Here is a 17,078-nt window from a genome sequence, read left to right as displayed (position 1 = left end):
GAAGGGCAGAAGGCTCTGGCGGCACGCGACAAATGCGACACGAAGTGAAAGGCATCGCGTTGGAACCGTTTGCAGAGCTGCCGGTAAACCATCGGGATCCGCCGTTCTCACCGAGTGCTCGTCTCCAAAGCACGGGGCTTTGGCAAGCAGCGGTGCCTTCCATGTTCACTGCCGGCCTGGGATTTCGCCTCGCCTCATCCTACGTGTTTTACACGGTTTTTTGAGCACCAGGATTACTTGTTCCTAATACGCGAGCTGTAATTTGCCTAAAAATAAGCCCCGCAAACGGGGAGCCCTGCAGATGCACCGATACAGAAAACACAAGGGACTGTAAAATTGTCACGGTGTAGGAAAATGACAAATTTATTAAGATCTAAATATTCACTCTGAGGCTACAGCAGAATAAATGCTGTTACAAACAAATAAGCACTAAGGTCTAACACTTTATACTGCTGCTAAACAGCTCTCTGCTCTCATAGGTTTGCATGTTTTAAAACATTTAATGTTCTTGAAGTAATTAATCAAGACTTCAGATGTCATTTTAATACAAATTCCACCAAAAAAAAAAATGTACAATCAAATGCATCACCTGTTGCCACTGCAAGGTAAAAATCATTTAATAACATAACTACGGGAAATCGGTTTAAAAAACATATTTGTTAAATAGTAAGATAAAACTTTAGCAGCATTTAAAAAATTTGAAAGTCCGAAGAATATGGTAATCTTAAATCCCGAAATGCAACAATCCGAGCTCCGACGCCTGTATTACGCGTGTAAAATGAAGGGATGGGAATCTGTTATTCCCCTGCCCAGGAAATGGCACGTCTATACGGCGTAGGGACAGTGAGACAGACAAACGCTTGTACGGGCGTGGCTGTAGGAGAAGGTTACGCTTCTCTTCCTGCATCCTTGCTCTAGTGCTGGTGGATTCCCTCTTTAACAAAAAAACTGAGCTGAACTGTTCAAAAGGGAACTTGGCGCTGCCTGGGCTGGGCCTGGGCCGCCGCCTCAGCCCTGCCCTGCCCTGCCCTGCCAGCAGCACGCGCCCGTCTGTGAAGGTACTGAGCCGCCCCCAGGAGAATCGCTGGGCCCTCCTTTAGAGAAAAAACCACCAGGAGCAAACGCAGTGCCTGGCAGCGCGGGCCGAGGCCGCGTGGCTCACCTTCCTCACGACGCAAAAGAAGAGCCTAAACTGCTGCTTTTGCTTTGTAACCAAGAAAGGTACTTCCACGGAACTCACGAGCCAGTTCCGAGCGATGCCAGCGATGGAATCTAGCTGAGGGCAGCTCCAAGGACTACGTAAAACCTGATCCCGATCCTGCACCTGAGCAAACGTCGGAGAGCTAGCCTTCCCTCGGCACTGTCCGAGCACCTCCTTCCAGCACAGCCCAGCAAAACGACGTCTTCTAACTGCCTCTGGACGCCATTTTCTCAAAACCTCGCGCTGAGTTAATTCAGGATCTAGTAGAGGGACAATGACAGACTAACCATAAAAAAGCTGCACAGCCCCGTCTGTGAAACGAGCTCCGAATCTGCTCAGCTTTCCCACGCGCGGCTGTTGCCCTTTGCAGCCTCCTAACAGCTCAAAACCTCTCCCAGCGTGGGCCCCGTCCCCCACCGACAGCCTTTCCTGGGTAGGGGAGCGGTTCCTGAAATCTTCTTCCCCTTCGCCACCAAAGAGCCTTCGGTTTTCCATCCTACGTGCTGCCGCCACACCTCACCCGTACAACTAAGCTGTGAACGACTAACTGCCGCCCAGCCTGTAAGACCACTGCTGCTGAACGAGCCCTGTGCCACCAGACTGCAGTACTCGTGCCACCTCCACCGGCAAGGAGAGGCTGGGCTTGCTGCTGTCCTACCTGGGGACGAGAGGGGCCTCCAGTTCTCAAAGATTGTCATGTTCCTCAGCCACTAATACCATTTGCGAGACTCCCGGTAAGCCGTACAAATCGCCTTTGCCTAAGGAGATTGTTTTACAGCATGTAAGACAGCACTAAAGCTGCGTATTGCGAGAGTAGCACTGCTCTCCTTCCAGGCTCTCGTGCTGTTCGAGAGCTGTAACAAAAGAAAAGAGGCAAGGACGTTCGTTAGGAAGAATTGATCACCAGGAAATGAGCTTCTGCACGACGTCAGCTGCGTGCTCCTCTAGCAGAGCTGCCAGGCTGTTGCTACCCCTGACGTGAAGCCCTTCTGCACGATAACGGCTTCACGCTACGTGGAAGTTAAGAAGTTCTCCAACTCCCTCCGACAGCGGCAGAGGAGACCCGCGGGGTTTCGCGCAGCGTTTCCAAAGCAGAGAACATCCAAGCAGTGCGGTGTCCGGGGCTGGGAGTACCGGTGCGCACAGCCGCCGCGCTACAGCATAATGACTTACTGAAAAAGCACTTAGAAGTGACTCAAGTATGAAAGGAGCTACATAAAATCAAATTCTGGTGTGTAATCGAAGACCTGCTGTTCCTTTGCATGTTCTTAATAGTGCAAAACATTATATATGCTTTTCTTTTTTTATTCTTGAAGCTGTAAGTACTACCACCAGCTGCGATCACGGCTCCGCCCAGAATCTGCAGTTTTATTTGATTAAATAAATACCATGAGATTAGAAAGCAATTGTGCACGTCTTGTGATTAGAACGGGCCTGTCCCAAAATAACTCACAGTTGCTCAAGGAGCTCTTCAGTCCCCCTGAGAATTCAGGGCAAATCCTCTCTCTCGACTTCAAATATGTAAGAAAAGAAATAACTGACGGAGTATGAGCTTATGTGACGGGAGTGCACGCAGCCAAGCGGCTGTAACGAGCAAGCAGTCCTAGGAAAATGAGAACAATCGGACTCTTGCGCAGGAGACTTTTGCAGGACAAACAGCAGTTGAGTTTTCCACCTTCTGGGAAAAGATTAAAAGATATTAAACCTGAGTGAGTTTGGTTTGTTCCCAAAGAGCCACGGCTCCACCATCCAGCATCGAGAATAAGGCAGAAAGTGTGCAAATGAGAACCGAGCTCTGATCTCCCCACCACGCTGCCGCTGCGGCGAGTGCCGGCGCTTGCTCGCTGCAGGGGAAGGGAGACGTCGAGCTTCCCTTTCCAAACGTCACTGAAAGCAGGGTGAATTCCCTGGCGGCCTGGGCTGCTCCTCCATTTGGGCTGACATCATCGGATCAACGCTTTGAAATACGATGGTCGGTTAAGGGGAAAAAGAAAAACGAGGTACCGAGGAAGACGAGACTCTTCCAGAGCTCTCCGGCCTCAGAAACCCGTGCCGGCGGTACTGACGGTACCCGGTGGTGCACGCGGTTTGCGTCTTTTCCCCCTCCCCGGGACTCTCTGCACCAGGAAAACCAAGCTTAATATTTTACTTCTAAGTTTAGGAGCAACAGTTTGTTGTTCCTTGCAAAGACACACAGTGGAAAAGAAAGCAAGAGGAGGCCTGCTGCAGCCTCCTTGTTCAAAGGCCTTGGTGTTTCTGCTGAACCTCAAATGTATCCCCTACGAAGGACAGGAAAGAAAAATAAAAAAAATTAGAAAGTGTGTTAGCAAATGCTCCCATGCAAAAAGTCTAAACTTTATTCACTTTTATTTATATATTTAACAATTCTAAAGTATTTACTTCTCGCTTTGACAAAAATGAAAAATATAGGAGCACTTTACTCTCTTTAGGAGAGAAGGGTTATATATACAGCTATGGAGAGATACTGGTTCCTCCTTTACATACAAAGAAAAATAATATTAATAAAAAAAGTGCTTCGTCGATCAAAAAAAGACTAAGAGCTGCAAGCATTTATTCACACTGTACATCGCAGACCCCCAAAACCCGTATCATAACCTCTTGGCACCTGTCATTAGGAACTGCAGAATCTTAGGCTTATTTTTGACTGTCTCTTTGCACCACAAACCCACACAATGTTAGTGTGCAGAACTACACCACGTCCCCTAGAGTCAACCCTCCGATCGCCCCCTCCGCGGAGGAGCCAGACGGGAGCCCCGTATCATCCTTTTCCTGCTCCAGCTGTCTCTGCTTCGCACGGAACATCGCACGGAACAGCAACGCCTGCAGTTCTGTGCCAGACACTCGCGGCGCTGGTTTAGGAAGGAATACTCCTAGATGCAACTCGACCGGAGAACCCGTCTTTTTTTCTGCTCTTCCCTCCTGACGGTTTGAAGGACGTTTCAAAACCTGTACCAGGGCAGATCCCGAGACGCTTCGTTACCAGACCCCCTTCCCGTAAGGACACGGGCTGCTGTGCTAAACCGGCCTCCCGGACATTCACCTTTGTCTCGTGAACCTTCGGCTTACGCCACGGCAGCATAATGGTCCTTGCAAAGGGCGTGGGGAGTCCAAAGTCAAAAATAAAATACCTTGACGTTTCTTTTCCCCATCAGACCTAACAAATATTCTGAGATGGTTTTCTCTGTGCGATACTCTCTTTGGATTACGCGATTCTGACGTTCCAGGGAAGGGAAGCACTCCTTTCCCAAGGTCTCTTCGATTTTGAGCTTTTTGTATCTAAAATACTCCAGCAGGATTTTTTGTTCTTGGGAATATCACGAGAGAAGTTGTAACTTTGTCTAGGCAACGGATTGTGAAGCAGGATCTACATTTCTTCCTTGCCAAATTGCACTAAGCAGGCTCTATGGAAAGGAAAAGGGGAGGAGTACCTAGCGCTCATTTAAAAACATATATTCGGGAGATTCACACTTTAATGAGGTGACTTTAAAAGCGACTCAGATCGGGACAGAAGGAAGAAGGGGAATCTATGATGTGTTTCAGGTGTTTATATAATCCTCAGGCAGGTTTTTCCTATCTGGAGCATACGGAATACAGACTGAGAAAGGAGGAGGCATCCCAGGAGTATTACAAGCACCAGCGCACTCCTCACGGACCGAGCCCAGCGAAAACACCAGCGTATCACAGTCGCTCTTTCGTTGGTTTGGACAGTCTCATTAAAGTGCGAGTATGAACAACAGCACGACGGCCTGTTTGTACGAACCATGACAAGTGCTCTGCTCCAAAAGTAGCTTCGCATCGAGTAAACCATCCTACAGATGGGGCAAGGACAGAAGTCGAAGGCCGCCTACTTTCCCACTCGGTTTTAAATAATGAATTGCATTTACAGAACTTCAGAGAGAGGCGCCAGTGTAAAACCCATCTCAGCTCGGCAGCCTGTTCAATCCCCTTCTCACCTCTCGCAAACAAGCACACGCTTTCCTTAGCCAGCGCCGTCCAGGTGTTTCCACCCCGAGCCACAGCGACAGGGTGCCGCAGGGCCGACGGCAACAAAACACATCGATTGTGTGTGCAAGTAGAGAGCCGCTGAGTATGGAAATCCGTGACTGATTCCCCCTTCACGCAGCGAGGATAACTAAGCCCGCTCTAAGAACAGAGAGGGAGAGTGCTCTCTTGGGAAAGAGATTCCCATTTCTTCTAGCAGCAACAGGTTCCCAAACAGCAGTTTCTTGTTTGGAAGTAACAGGAGTGATTGAAAGCGCTAGCACTGACGCTACAGGTATTCACACTTTGCACACTGGCTGGACCGATTCCCCTCTTCTCCTTTCCTCCACAACATCCATCGTCTGTCTGCAACACAGCTCAGCAGCGGGGCAGTTAAATACAAAAGGGAAATCCGGCTCTGGCACCAGCTGCCTTCCCACTTCCACAATCTTCCAGCAAACAAACATATATATATTATTATATATACACGCACACGCGTAGACACATACACACAGATAGGACAGAAAGGAAAGGGGGAATAGCTGGAAAAGGAGAATCCCACAATCCAGCGGTACGTCCTCGAGGTCTGTCCCGCCGAGCAGTGTTCCACGCCCCAACCTCCAAAGTGCATGGCTCCCGCATCCTCCCAGCCTCAGCCCACCGAGAATCTGCGCGTCCGCTGGAGAAGAGTCGGCACGGCTGCTCCCCCGCAGCTTCGAGGCTGGGACTTTAATTTGACGTGGCAGCGATGGGTTTATCCAGTTCGAGATCGAGGCTGGAACTGCTGGGGTGCAAGCTGCTGTAGCATGATTTGCAGACTCTGCTGGGTTCAAAGAGCTGCTGACTGGGAACGGGCACCTTCTGGTTACAGCAACTGGAGCAGAACACATTTCCACAATTCCTTGCATCAGGAACAGAGGAGAAATGGAAAAGAAAAGATTAGAAGCAGTTTGACAAAGTTACCCGAGTTCTAAAATTATACTAGTCACAGTCTTGTGACGGGGTCAGCCCTGGAGCCTGCAGTTGCTCCTCCTGAAGCACCAGGATGCGTGCAAAGACAACCGTCCAACATCTGCACCCCACGCTACTCGCTTCTACAGCGGAAGCAGCGCTGTAGGGAACGGACACCAGAAAGGAGCACAAAGCAAACTGCAGTACAGAATTACAGCCCACTACGCGTCTCTACAGTGACGGCTCTTCTGCACAACACCGTCTCGTGACAAACCGCAGGGATCTTGCCCCTCCGTGAAAGAGGGGCAAGCTCTCTCCCACGTGCTGCAGAGGAGCTCGGGCACGGCGCTGTTCATCGCTGTCGCTGCTACCTTGGGGACACACGGCTAAGAGAGGGGCTAAGGGAGAGCAAACAAGGGGCCTTTCTCCATAAGGGTGTGGGGAACGTGGTGTCCTGGCCCCTGCTCACATCACTGATCCGGCCCGGTGTTAGAAGCAGATTGGACACTGCAGTCCTGGGAGGAGGTAAGAGTCTCTGCTCCTTTACTCTTCTAAAGAAAAGCCTGTGCTGGTAAGTACTAGCACAGAGGCATTTTCTTCTGTTCCTTTCAAGTGCACTACTGCAAAGTTTAAGCATGGGACAGATGAAAAAAAATTAAAACCAGTTTTGGTTGATGCAATCCTCCCGTTGCCCCAACAGCGCGGTCCCTTTTGCGGCGTTCCCGGCAGTCCCACACTTCTGCGTAAAGTAAACTGAGTCAACAAGGATCATGCAAAGCCATGAGACAGGCAGCCAGGTATTTCATGCTCAGAAACGGCAGTAACGCTGCGGCAGGGTGAGCAGTCGCATACGCATTCTTGTCAGATGTCAGCTGGTGGAGGCACGCTGGCGCATGCACCTCACAGGAGGCAGGGATAAAATTTAAATCCTGAAAATAATTACCTTCTCTTCTCGCAGCCCCCCCCTCAAAACCTGCTGCTGCTCAAGCTAGCCTGGTGTGCCCCGTCCTCCAAACCCATCAATTCTTATAAGGAGTTCAGAACAGCACTCCAGGGACCTGAATTTTGCAAGTTCACCTCCATGCCCGATGCCCTTTTCATTAACTCTTTGGCATCGGGATTTTGTGCCGTTATTGTTTTGCGCTAGAAAAGATTTGCTGCTGCCAAGAGACCGACAGAGAATTCTGCCTACACCCGGCAGCTTTCATTAATCCTTCCTTGCCAAGAGAGAAGATTTCCAGATGCTGGTCACTGATGGGGAAAGAGTCAGCAGAGAAATCCCATTTCTCACTCCAATGGGCTCATTTTCTCAGCTCCGCACAGCGGCTCCTGGTCTCAAAGCTGTAACCCTAGCGCTAGGAGGCTGACGACGGCTAGCCTTTCTGCAGTGGTTTTGAAGTCTTCTTAAGGACCCTGTTAGAAATTACTATCAGAAAAAGCAGCAGGAGTAAAAACAGTCCCGTCAGGTGTTATACAGAAACACCCTGCAGAAAAGCAGTTCCGACAACCCACATCTCTGCTGCTCAAAGACCGATTATCCAGCAGAAGCTCGCTGTTGATGGATGAGGTCAAAAAAGAACCAGAGGGGTTAAAACAAATATCTGTTTGTTGTAGCTCACCAGCTTCCTCGCATATGCTTGGGGTTTTTTTGTTCATTTATCCTTCTGTGATAGATAATAGTGTTCTGTAACTGTTCTCCCCCGAGCTTTGGAAAGCTCTGAACAACTCATTCTTTCTATCCTGGTGGTCCTCTGCTTCGCTTGAGAGATTAAAGAGAGGTTAAAAAACACGCTGGAAAAGCGATCTCGCTCCTCTGAGGAACGGGGACTTAAAATCATGCTACGGGCACCTCCTCTCCTTACTAAATCATGGATGTTTATCCATTTTGGGGGGATACTAACCCTCCACCAGCTTTGCATTACCTGTCACTGCCACAGTATTTTCACTCCTTCTAAAATAAGTGGCAGTTCTTTGTCAACACACTGCACAGCGATACTAGAATTGTCTGGTAACACGTGGACGTCTCCCAAAAATAAGGCAAAAGAGGAAAATAAAAAATAAACGCATACGGCTAATCTTGAAGGACAGTCTCTTCTCAGTTAGAAGTGAAGCATTCTCTGTTACTCAAACACACAATTTACTGATGGTGAGTGTTAGTGTGATCCACATCCCCGTTTAAGCTACCAAAAGCCAAGTCCTAAATGCCTTTCTGTGAAGAGAGAAGCCTGTTCGTACGGATCTAAACATCCAACAGATTGCGCTAGCCACCCGCAACTTATTTCTGGCGACTTCTAGGCAAGTGAAAAACAAAGAGGGGGACTAGACCGTGTTAGTTTGGAGAAGTTACCAAGAAAACGCAGACAGACAACAGACAGAGGCTGTTGTAAATGCTCACCAGATTTGACCAACACGTTCAATGTCCCTGCAAGGAGGGGAGAAAGAGCTCAGAGGGGAACGAGCAAAGGAAGCAAATAGCGGCAATGAAGGAAGCTGGGTATTTTTATCCCGCTCAAGGCCTTCCAGTGTACAGGTTCCAGCTCATTTTCACTCTCAGGTAAGATGCTGAGCAGACTGCCACTGATCACTGGGTTTTTGAAAACGTGTACTATGGAAATGCTTGGTTTTCTCGCTGGTTGCCATTCCTTTTTGGTCTCTACCATAAACAGCCAGAGCTTACGTGGTCAGCCTGGTCCACCCAGGTTAGACATTTGAAAGCTGAAGAAAGAGAGACACTAAAGGGAAATTTGCAACCAAACTTGAAACCCCGAGTCAATTTTAACTCCTCGTGGTGTTGGGGTTGTCCAGTGCATATGCACGCGCCAGGAGTTCTCCAGAGCCCAGGCCTAGGAAACTGAAATGTAGGTGCCAATGTCAGCCTAGGGAAGCAGGGAAGCAGGGAGGCAGTGCTGAATGGGTACACTCGACAACAGATACCGCTGGGAGGACAAAGGAGAACACCATTTTAACTCTTATAAAACCCTTCAGATGTGTACAACTGTATGCTTAGTAATTGTATTTTTCATCTGAAGCCTTAAGACATAAATTTGCACAAACACAGTGGACGTGAAAAAAAAGTCAAAGCTGTTCAACTTCTACTCATTCTTCCCTGGGTTTGTTTATGGTGATAAACAAAGCGATAGGACAAGAGGAAACGGCCTCAGGTTGCGCCAGGGGAGGTTTAGATTGGACATGAGGAAAAATGTCTTTACTGAAAGAGTGGTGAAACACTGGAACAGGCTGCCCAGGGAAGTGGTTGAGTCCCCATCCCTGGAGGTATTTAAAAGACGTGTAGATGAGGCGCTTAGGGACATGGTTTAGTGGGTGGTGGTGTTGGGCTGACGGTTGGACTCGATGATCTTAGAGGTCTTTTCCAACCTTAATGATTCTATGATCTTTACAAGAAGACTAAGTGGAGCAAAATACAAAATGGACACAAACCAAGAAAGATGTTTATAATTCTCTGCAACTTCAAAAAGCAGCAAAACATCAAAATGTGGTAACTGCCATTTGTTTAAATGACGGTTCTTGTAATCGTTTTCTCACGGCCAGAAGTCAGGAAAAGGGATTTATTTGAAACAGAACTTGGAAATCTGAGATTCTCTGTCTGTAACTGGAGCATGGTCTAACCAAAAGGCCTCTGCCACCTGCTCTCCATTAAGTCCCTGCTGCCTGCATTAGCTGTTGTAGCCTCTGCTGGCAGCATGTCTGGCAAAGAATAATCCAGAAAACTTATTTCACATAGGTGTCCTTTTCAGACTCTCTTACAAGAGCGATTTAATGAAAAGGGAAGAATGGTCAGAGAAGGAAAGGAGCAGGTTTACAACCAGTAATGGGAAGAAGATGGTATTCATATAGTTGCAGCACTGAATTACTGAATGCAAAGGCAACAAACCAGCATTTTTTATTATTTACACCCTCTTTAAAAGCTAAACAGCCAGCTGCCTCCAAATCCACTTTGAAGGAAAAAGGCGGGATCTGTTTAGGGTGGGGTGGAGCAGATACCAAATCTGGCTTTTTAAATATATACTCTGCATGAACTGGAACTGAACAGGAGAAACTGTTCCGTTCTTCCAAAGCTCTCTGTTCCTTCAGGAGCCTGCACAGTCCTACTCTAAAACACTTAGTCTGACATCCGTCCTCGAGAAAGGAACTACGTGTCAAAAGAAAACCCTTTCCTGGTTTAACAGGAGAGGGAACAATTCAAGCCGTGACCGTGCCTCCCCCCCTCCTATCCTCTGTCGAGGCACAGGTTACCTGCAGTGGTGCTTCCTACTGGCAAGCCAGAACGCACTGTCACAGCCGTAGCAGTGTGCAGCGAGGTGGTCTGGAAGCCATCGTGTCACCTGGGAGAAATAAAAGCCAAATTTGTCAAGGAGAGGGCAATTAATTAGAAACAAACCCATCTCGTTTGCACTCACAAATTCAAAGCAAAGCACCACAAGGGAAGCGGTTGTTCTATTTTAAGAGCACAAAGTCGGTGTTTGCAACAACTGAAGACAGACGACAGAAACCTTCCCTTTGAGAACAGATACACGAAGTTCCCCTCAGACAAACAGAAATTAAGTTATAAAGTCCAGTTCCCTGTTTTTTTTTCCTCTGCTTTAAAAGTATCCAGGCCAAGAATATTCACCAAGCATGTGTCCACCTAAGTCTCCTTTAGCTAACCATCCCTTCCACAGCTTCTCAAAGAGTTCATACACAGACAGCAAGCAGAGGGCTCATAGGCACAGGTACTGATATTTAAAGTATGAGAGACAAGTGAAACGCAAGGAAGGTAGTTCACAAGAAGCGGCACACGACCAAAGGCTGTAGGATAATTTGAATTATGAATATCCCATCCTACCAGAAGAATGAGTGATTTACACAGGGATTTTTACAGGGATTTAGTCTGTACCTCTGTGTCCTGTTTATCCACCTGTTCCCAGCTGGCTTCAGAGAAAATCTCTGTGCTGCAGCGAGACAAGCAGTTCTGATCCAGATTGCTTTCCGAGTCGGGTATAGAAGTCTGTTGGCAAACAAACACAGCTGAACAGAACCTTCCCATATTCCTACTTCCATACAAATAAAAACCGGACAGTCGTGGGGAGGAGCGAAAAGGCCACCTCCTGCTAAGAAAGAGCAGGCTATGTCTGCACTGGAAGGGCGAATGTCCTAACCTGTCACCTACCTACAGTGCACACGTGGCAGCAAAGGCAAGAGTACCTTTTCGGATGGGACTATAAATGCCACACGTTGAAGCAGTTTGTGCAGTGGTGAATGGCAAAAAACCAAAAAACCATGCAAAAAAAAACCCAACAGGTCAGTTTTTGACCCTCTGATGACAGGATGGTGTGAGGTAGAATGGATTTAAAATCTGTTTTCTGCTGTGTTAGCACAAAGTTCTGGCAACGCTTTGGGTGATTAACCAAAAAAGTTGCTATCTGTGGCTCCAATTTCACGGTCGCATTTCCTTTCCAAGGCTGTTTCACTTTCAAAACTAATCCTATTAATACATATATCCTTTTGTCGGCAAAAATTCTGGGAAATACAAGCCAAATCACACATGGGAAACTCAGAATTTGAGCCATATATATTCCATATATAGGGGTTTGGGGAATAATGCTTCCTTAATATAGTCTAGCCAGGCAGAGTTGTATTTTAACTGACTTAAAACTCAGCCAGCCCTTAAAATACATCAAAATTAGCAAGAAATCTTGACTTAACGTCTTTGCCTCTGGAGCTCCAGAAGAAAACCTGTTACTCTCAAGCTGAGGCCACAAATAGAAGGTAGAGATCAGATTCTGAAAAATGGCGAATTTTCTAGAGGACGGCGCGCTCTCACATCCAGCCCTACACTGCAGTTTGTGAAGGCCCTTAAAAAATGGGAGTATAATAAATTAAGCCAAAGCACCAACTTTCTCCAAGGAATCCAAGCTTTTGCCAGTGACAGAAGCCACACCCAACTGAAATGACACCGAGCTGAAATGGGTGCCCAAAAGGAGCACTCTCTGCTCTCACCTCCAATGTGAATAGCCAAGAAGGCTCCGAGTATTTTTCGCAACAAATGTACCTGGGACTATCCAGCACCTCTGCCACTTCTAAACAGTATTAAATTAAACAAACAGAAGTTGGAAACCGCTTGTAAATAGGTTTTTTCCCCCCAGTTTCACAGGCATATGAAACACATTACAACGTGCACGTAGGAAAAGGACATTTTTCGATGGGTGCTATGTCAACCTCAGGAACTGGAGGCCAACGCCCTGCCCGGTGTTCAAACCCACAGGAAGATACAAACTCTGTTTCAGGGATTCTGCATCTCCTCACCCTCCCCTTCGTGCCCCTTTCCTCCTCCCGTGCCTACCGGCTTCCGCCAGTAGCTCTCCCCTCTTCGTTTCTTTTATCGAACTAATAATACTGGGCCTTTGAAAAACCAAGTTTTGCAGCAATCCGCAGAACTGCTCTGTGCTCGAAGGCCTCTACAGAACAGGATTCCTGCTCGTTCTCTGAATCAGTGCTACAACAGTATAAGGCCAGTGACTGTATTTCTTTCGACTTTTTATTATTATTTATTAGTCAAAAGAGGAGGAGAAATTAGGTAAAAAACAGGTAGGGGAGAAGCAACTTAAAAATCCACCCAAGGCATACAGAGACATAGAAAATTTGCTGGCTACTGAAATCTTGAACTTGGAGTTACACCTATTTCATTTCTGACTTTAAAATTTCTTTTGCAACCACAGCTACATAGATCATTTAATCACTACAGAAATTAGCATACTGTATTTGAATCACACCTCAAACTTAAGTCTCTACTTTTACGACTTTAAACACTTCCAAGTAAAAGCACAAACAGTTTAAAAGCTCCCTTAAAATTCTTAATTTGTTGAGAAAAAACCCTCATTGACCTAAGGCTAGCACAAAAGCTCTTAATTTGTTCCAGTTATTAAGCCTTGAGCAGGCCAGCCATCTGGAAAGGGGATGGCTTGAAGTTTGTGGTTTTGAGCTGACAGAGCAGGCACTGCTGCATCTTTCTTACCCTAAGCATGCAAAGCACCAAGAGATCAGTCCTACGCTCCTGTCCCAATAAATGACACATTCACATCCTTAGAAAAATATCTTTGCCCATATATGAAAACAACAGTAAAACAAATGGTTTTTCCTTTTTAAATAAGGCCAATGAAGGCATTTAAGTACGTCCAGGTATGTGCGGGTACGCTGTGAAACACCCATCTTGAAATAGACCTTTGCCGCATTTATGGTCAAACTGACATACAGTGAAAATATTAGTCATCATTAATTGCCATTTGCCGTGTACTCAGTCAGTCGTTTGCCCTCTTCAGAATGACCTTGACAGTTTTACAAAAGCCTTATGGCCAAAAAAATCACTACCTGACCAATGAACTAAGAGCTGACAGTATGGTGAGATCCAGAACGTGACTGACTAGCCCGCTGTTTCCAGCAGTGGCCCAATTACCATTTCACTTACCACTTCGTCTCCATAATCACCATTGAGACGTAAGGAGCTATTCAGGAACTGGCTCTCCAACCGGCTCTTCAACTCTTGCACTTGCTTCTTCAAGGTCTCCACTTCTTGCTGATGGCCAGTTTCTATCTGGCGCAGGCGCTGCTGGATAACATCAGTGTAGACAGGCATCCCATCGTCGTCCAGGTGACTTCTGGCAGGTTGGTCTGGGCTGCTGGCTGCCTGCTGCTTACCGAGATGACTAAACATCCATTTTTGGTGCAAGTTCCTCAAGTGAAACTGTGCGGAACTACAGCTAGCTGTGGAGACCTGCCGACTCAGAGAGGCTTTGATCCGACCGTCCTCTCCATTCACACAGTGTCCGTTTGTCGCGTGGTATTTCTGGGCGATACTAAACCCCGCAGGCTTCTCTGTCATCTTGTTCTCAGGCTCCAGCTCTCCGTTACACACAATCTCATCTTTACATTCAGCTAAAGGCAAGGCACAAGGGGAAGGCATCGGGATGTGTGTGCTGCTGCTACCAGAAGTCCTATGTACTTTTGTTCCCAGTTTTTGAAGTTCTAGCATGCTCTCCCCCTCTGGCCTATTTTCAATAGTTCGAGAAAGTTCGTCAGCACTGTTGTCGATCAGGTGCGGTCTATGGCAAGGACCCTTAGGAACGAGCTCTTGCTTTGCTTCGTTCTCTGTTAAGGTTTCCGTAGAACTTTCAATGTTGGATGTTCTTGCCTCGTGCGGGATTGTAAGAGGTAACGGAAGGCTGGCCTGCGCTGTACTGTACAGGCTCTCTGCTTCTCCCTCAAGTTTGCTAACACCTTCCTCCTCCGTATTCTTTTGAGTGTCTCTATTTACAAAGCCCTCCAAAGGAACAGTCTGTAGTCCTTTCACCTGAGGTAACTTCTGGATAGCATTACTGAGATCAGCATGCTCATCCTGTTGTCCTTTAAACTCAGAAGCACCTTGTGAAACTGGATGTGCACTGGATGCTGGATTGTTCATTACAATACCTTTATCCGCCTCAGCCTTTTCACAGAGGTCACCGACATACCCATGTGGATTTTCCGTTCTCTTCTCCTTGTCCAGGGCAATCTCATCCCCTTTACCTACTGTCTCTAGGCTACCCCTTAAGTGCTCCTCCAGACCAACATCATCTTTAGTGGCCTCTTGCAAAATGTTCTCCATCTGTCCCTCTGCCACACCAGCTGCAACAGAGAGTTCTGCTCCAGCTGGAGCCCTGCCTTGTTTACTCAGGCTATCTCCATCAAACGGATCATCCCCAGGGTTGCCGAGGCTGCTCAGCTCCAGAGACCGACGGTGCTCTTGCCACTTTTCATTGAGGCTGGGATCGCTACTACGTCGATTGGTTGTAGGCACGCTGCTATCACAGGCTGTTGTCAGATTGTCAAATGATCTTGTCTTTGGTAACCTATAAAGGTACAAATAATCATAATCCAAAAGTCAGGGGATTTTTTTTTTTTTTTAAAATGCTTAGCTGCTATGGGTTAAAAACTCCCCCCACAATTAGGACAGTAACAATCTGCTAACTAATGGACTTCTGTGAAGTATTATCTAGGAGCACATTTTGACCATCTGTAGTGCAGAGCTGCTTCAGTACTTTCTTTGTTTGCCATCAGGAAAATATGTTCAATCGGACTTCAAACATTCCCAGAATAATCCCTTTACCACAAAGCACAAATGCTTACAGTCTGGTCACACCTCCTAATTAACATGTGCTCAGAATGGTTGTACAAAAAAAGCAAAGAAATAGTTATGCAACACAGAAAAAGAACTCGAATTCAAGATAACCAAATGAAAGCTTATATCCCACAAGGATATACGGAATCCTACAAGGCAATGCAATACCTGGAGCTTAATTCTATTTGCTAATCTTCTCTCTGCTATGCTATCACCTCTGAAACTTAACAGCTTTCAGAACTAAAACACTGACAGACTGCTTTTGGGTAGGTCAGTCAAACAGTCCCACAAATAAGCCTGGGAAAAATACTTCCCTCCCACCACAAGTATTCTCCTCTTTATATCCCACAATATTCTCTGTTGATCTTACTTTACAGGATGGGATTTCTGGGCTCTAGGCTCACCTGCCCAGAGGCTGATCTTCAGGGCTAGAGCCTGGAACAGGGTATGGGGCACAGGAGTCATCAGCGGGTGTAGAGGGGGAAGAGCATGGCAGGTAAACGGCACTCCAGAGCATTAAGTTACGCACATGGCACACTGGATACAGCACCTGAGAGGGGAGAACACACAGCGTTCAGAAAAGGTAAACCGCTCATTCCCGGAACGCAGAGAAGTGTTCAGATCCAATTGTGGTAGTTTACTATTCAGGTTTGCAGCTGGGAGCCTTTGCTAGATCTCTACCTAACTCTGAAGGCCAGTGAGCAGCTATGGCATTTTTAATCAGCTACGCTCAGATATATAATTATCTTTTCTTTCAGAGACAGAGGCTGAGGCATAACAATGCCGGCTTTCAGCTTCCCACGAATGAATTACTGCAATGTGCTCTGTGTTAATCTACACCTTAATAAAGCTTCCGAGCAATTTAAACTGCTGAAGAATTCAGTGGCCCATTGTTAGTGCAGAGATGTCCTTCTATTTTGTATTATACCATGCCATATGAAAGCTGAACTAATAACCTCCTTCTGCAGGCTCCAATTCATCAAAGCTAACCCTGTCTTTAATGGAAGCACTCATATGTTAAAAATTTAGTACATGCAGAAATTCTTTGCTGAAGAGGCAGCTTGCTCTTAAAAGGGATTCCTTGACTGTGGAATATGCTTTCTGTTTCAGTTTAAAAACACCTTGGGTCACGCTATCAATTCCACTCTTTTCCCAGGCAACTTCCTTGTGGAAAAGCAGGCAATGGCAGAGAAAGAGGCAGGTTTCGCTGCCACTGAGCAAGGGAGGGCTGTGGGGTGGCTTGGTTTGGTGGATGCTGCTCGTAAACAACTATGGTTTTATAACAGATGTGGCTACATCAGAGAGGCACCTTTTAAAGACTGAAGTAAAACCACGAAAAGATGAATACAAGACAGGAAATTACCAAAACTCCCACATACAGAGAAATTATCCTAATTAGCTTCGTACAGTACAGCGTAGTACTTACTGGGCCCAGAGGCCAAGTCACTGAGACTGCAGCTATACTGCAGGATATAGCATGTAAGGGCAGCCCAAGGACAGAACGGCTACCTGTCCGCACGGCCCGCTTTAGGAGCGCTCTCTAAGCTCCTCCTGGGCAAACCTGCTGGTATTTTCAGGGAAAACTACTCAGATGCATCCACAGCTTTAAAAGTCCTCACAAGCCGTATTTGTCTGCAATGTCTCATGCTTTCAGCTATCACAACCACTCTTATGATGACAATGTCAGGTTGAAAAGTCTTGAAGGGCTCTCTCTGACGTTGCCTGTCGCAATGACAAATGGGATCTGCACCCAGTCTGAGCGCAGGCTGCACG

At 46.9% G+C, this 17,078-nt stretch overlaps 1 protein-coding gene across 11 annotated transcripts in view; it reads right to left on the bottom strand.

The window, feature by feature from the left end:
* Window positions 1-347: 347 nt before the first annotated feature.
* The window catches only part of MTMR3 (myotubularin related protein 3), an 87,103-nt gene continuing 70,372 nt past the window's right edge, over window positions 348-17,078 (bottom strand). For 5 of the 11 annotated variants that reach the window (XM_076353330.1, XM_076353331.1, XM_076353332.1 and 2 more), the window contains 6 exons: window positions 15,710-15,855; window positions 13,617-15,036; window positions 11,049-11,159; window positions 10,409-10,497; window positions 8,550-8,576; window positions 348-6,104 (listed from right to left, as the gene is read on the bottom strand). In XM_076353330.1, coding sequence (XP_076209445.1) covers window positions 5,933-6,104; window positions 8,550-8,576; window positions 10,409-10,497; window positions 11,049-11,159; window positions 13,617-15,036; window positions 15,710-15,855 — 1,965 coding nt within the window. In that variant the 3' untranslated portion in view covers window positions 348-5,932. The other 6 variants (XM_076353334.1, XM_076353339.1, XM_076353336.1 and 3 more) reach the window with 6 other exon arrangements.

The sequence above is a fragment of the Aptenodytes patagonicus genome, chromosome 15 (genome assembly GCF_965638725.1).
Source record: "Aptenodytes patagonicus chromosome 15, bAptPat1.pri.cur, whole genome shotgun sequence".
Taxonomy (NCBI): domain Eukaryota; kingdom Metazoa; phylum Chordata; class Aves; order Sphenisciformes; family Spheniscidae; genus Aptenodytes; species Aptenodytes patagonicus.
The sequence above is the reverse complement of the archived record's forward strand: the minus strand, read 5'-3'. Positions and strand labels throughout refer to the sequence as shown.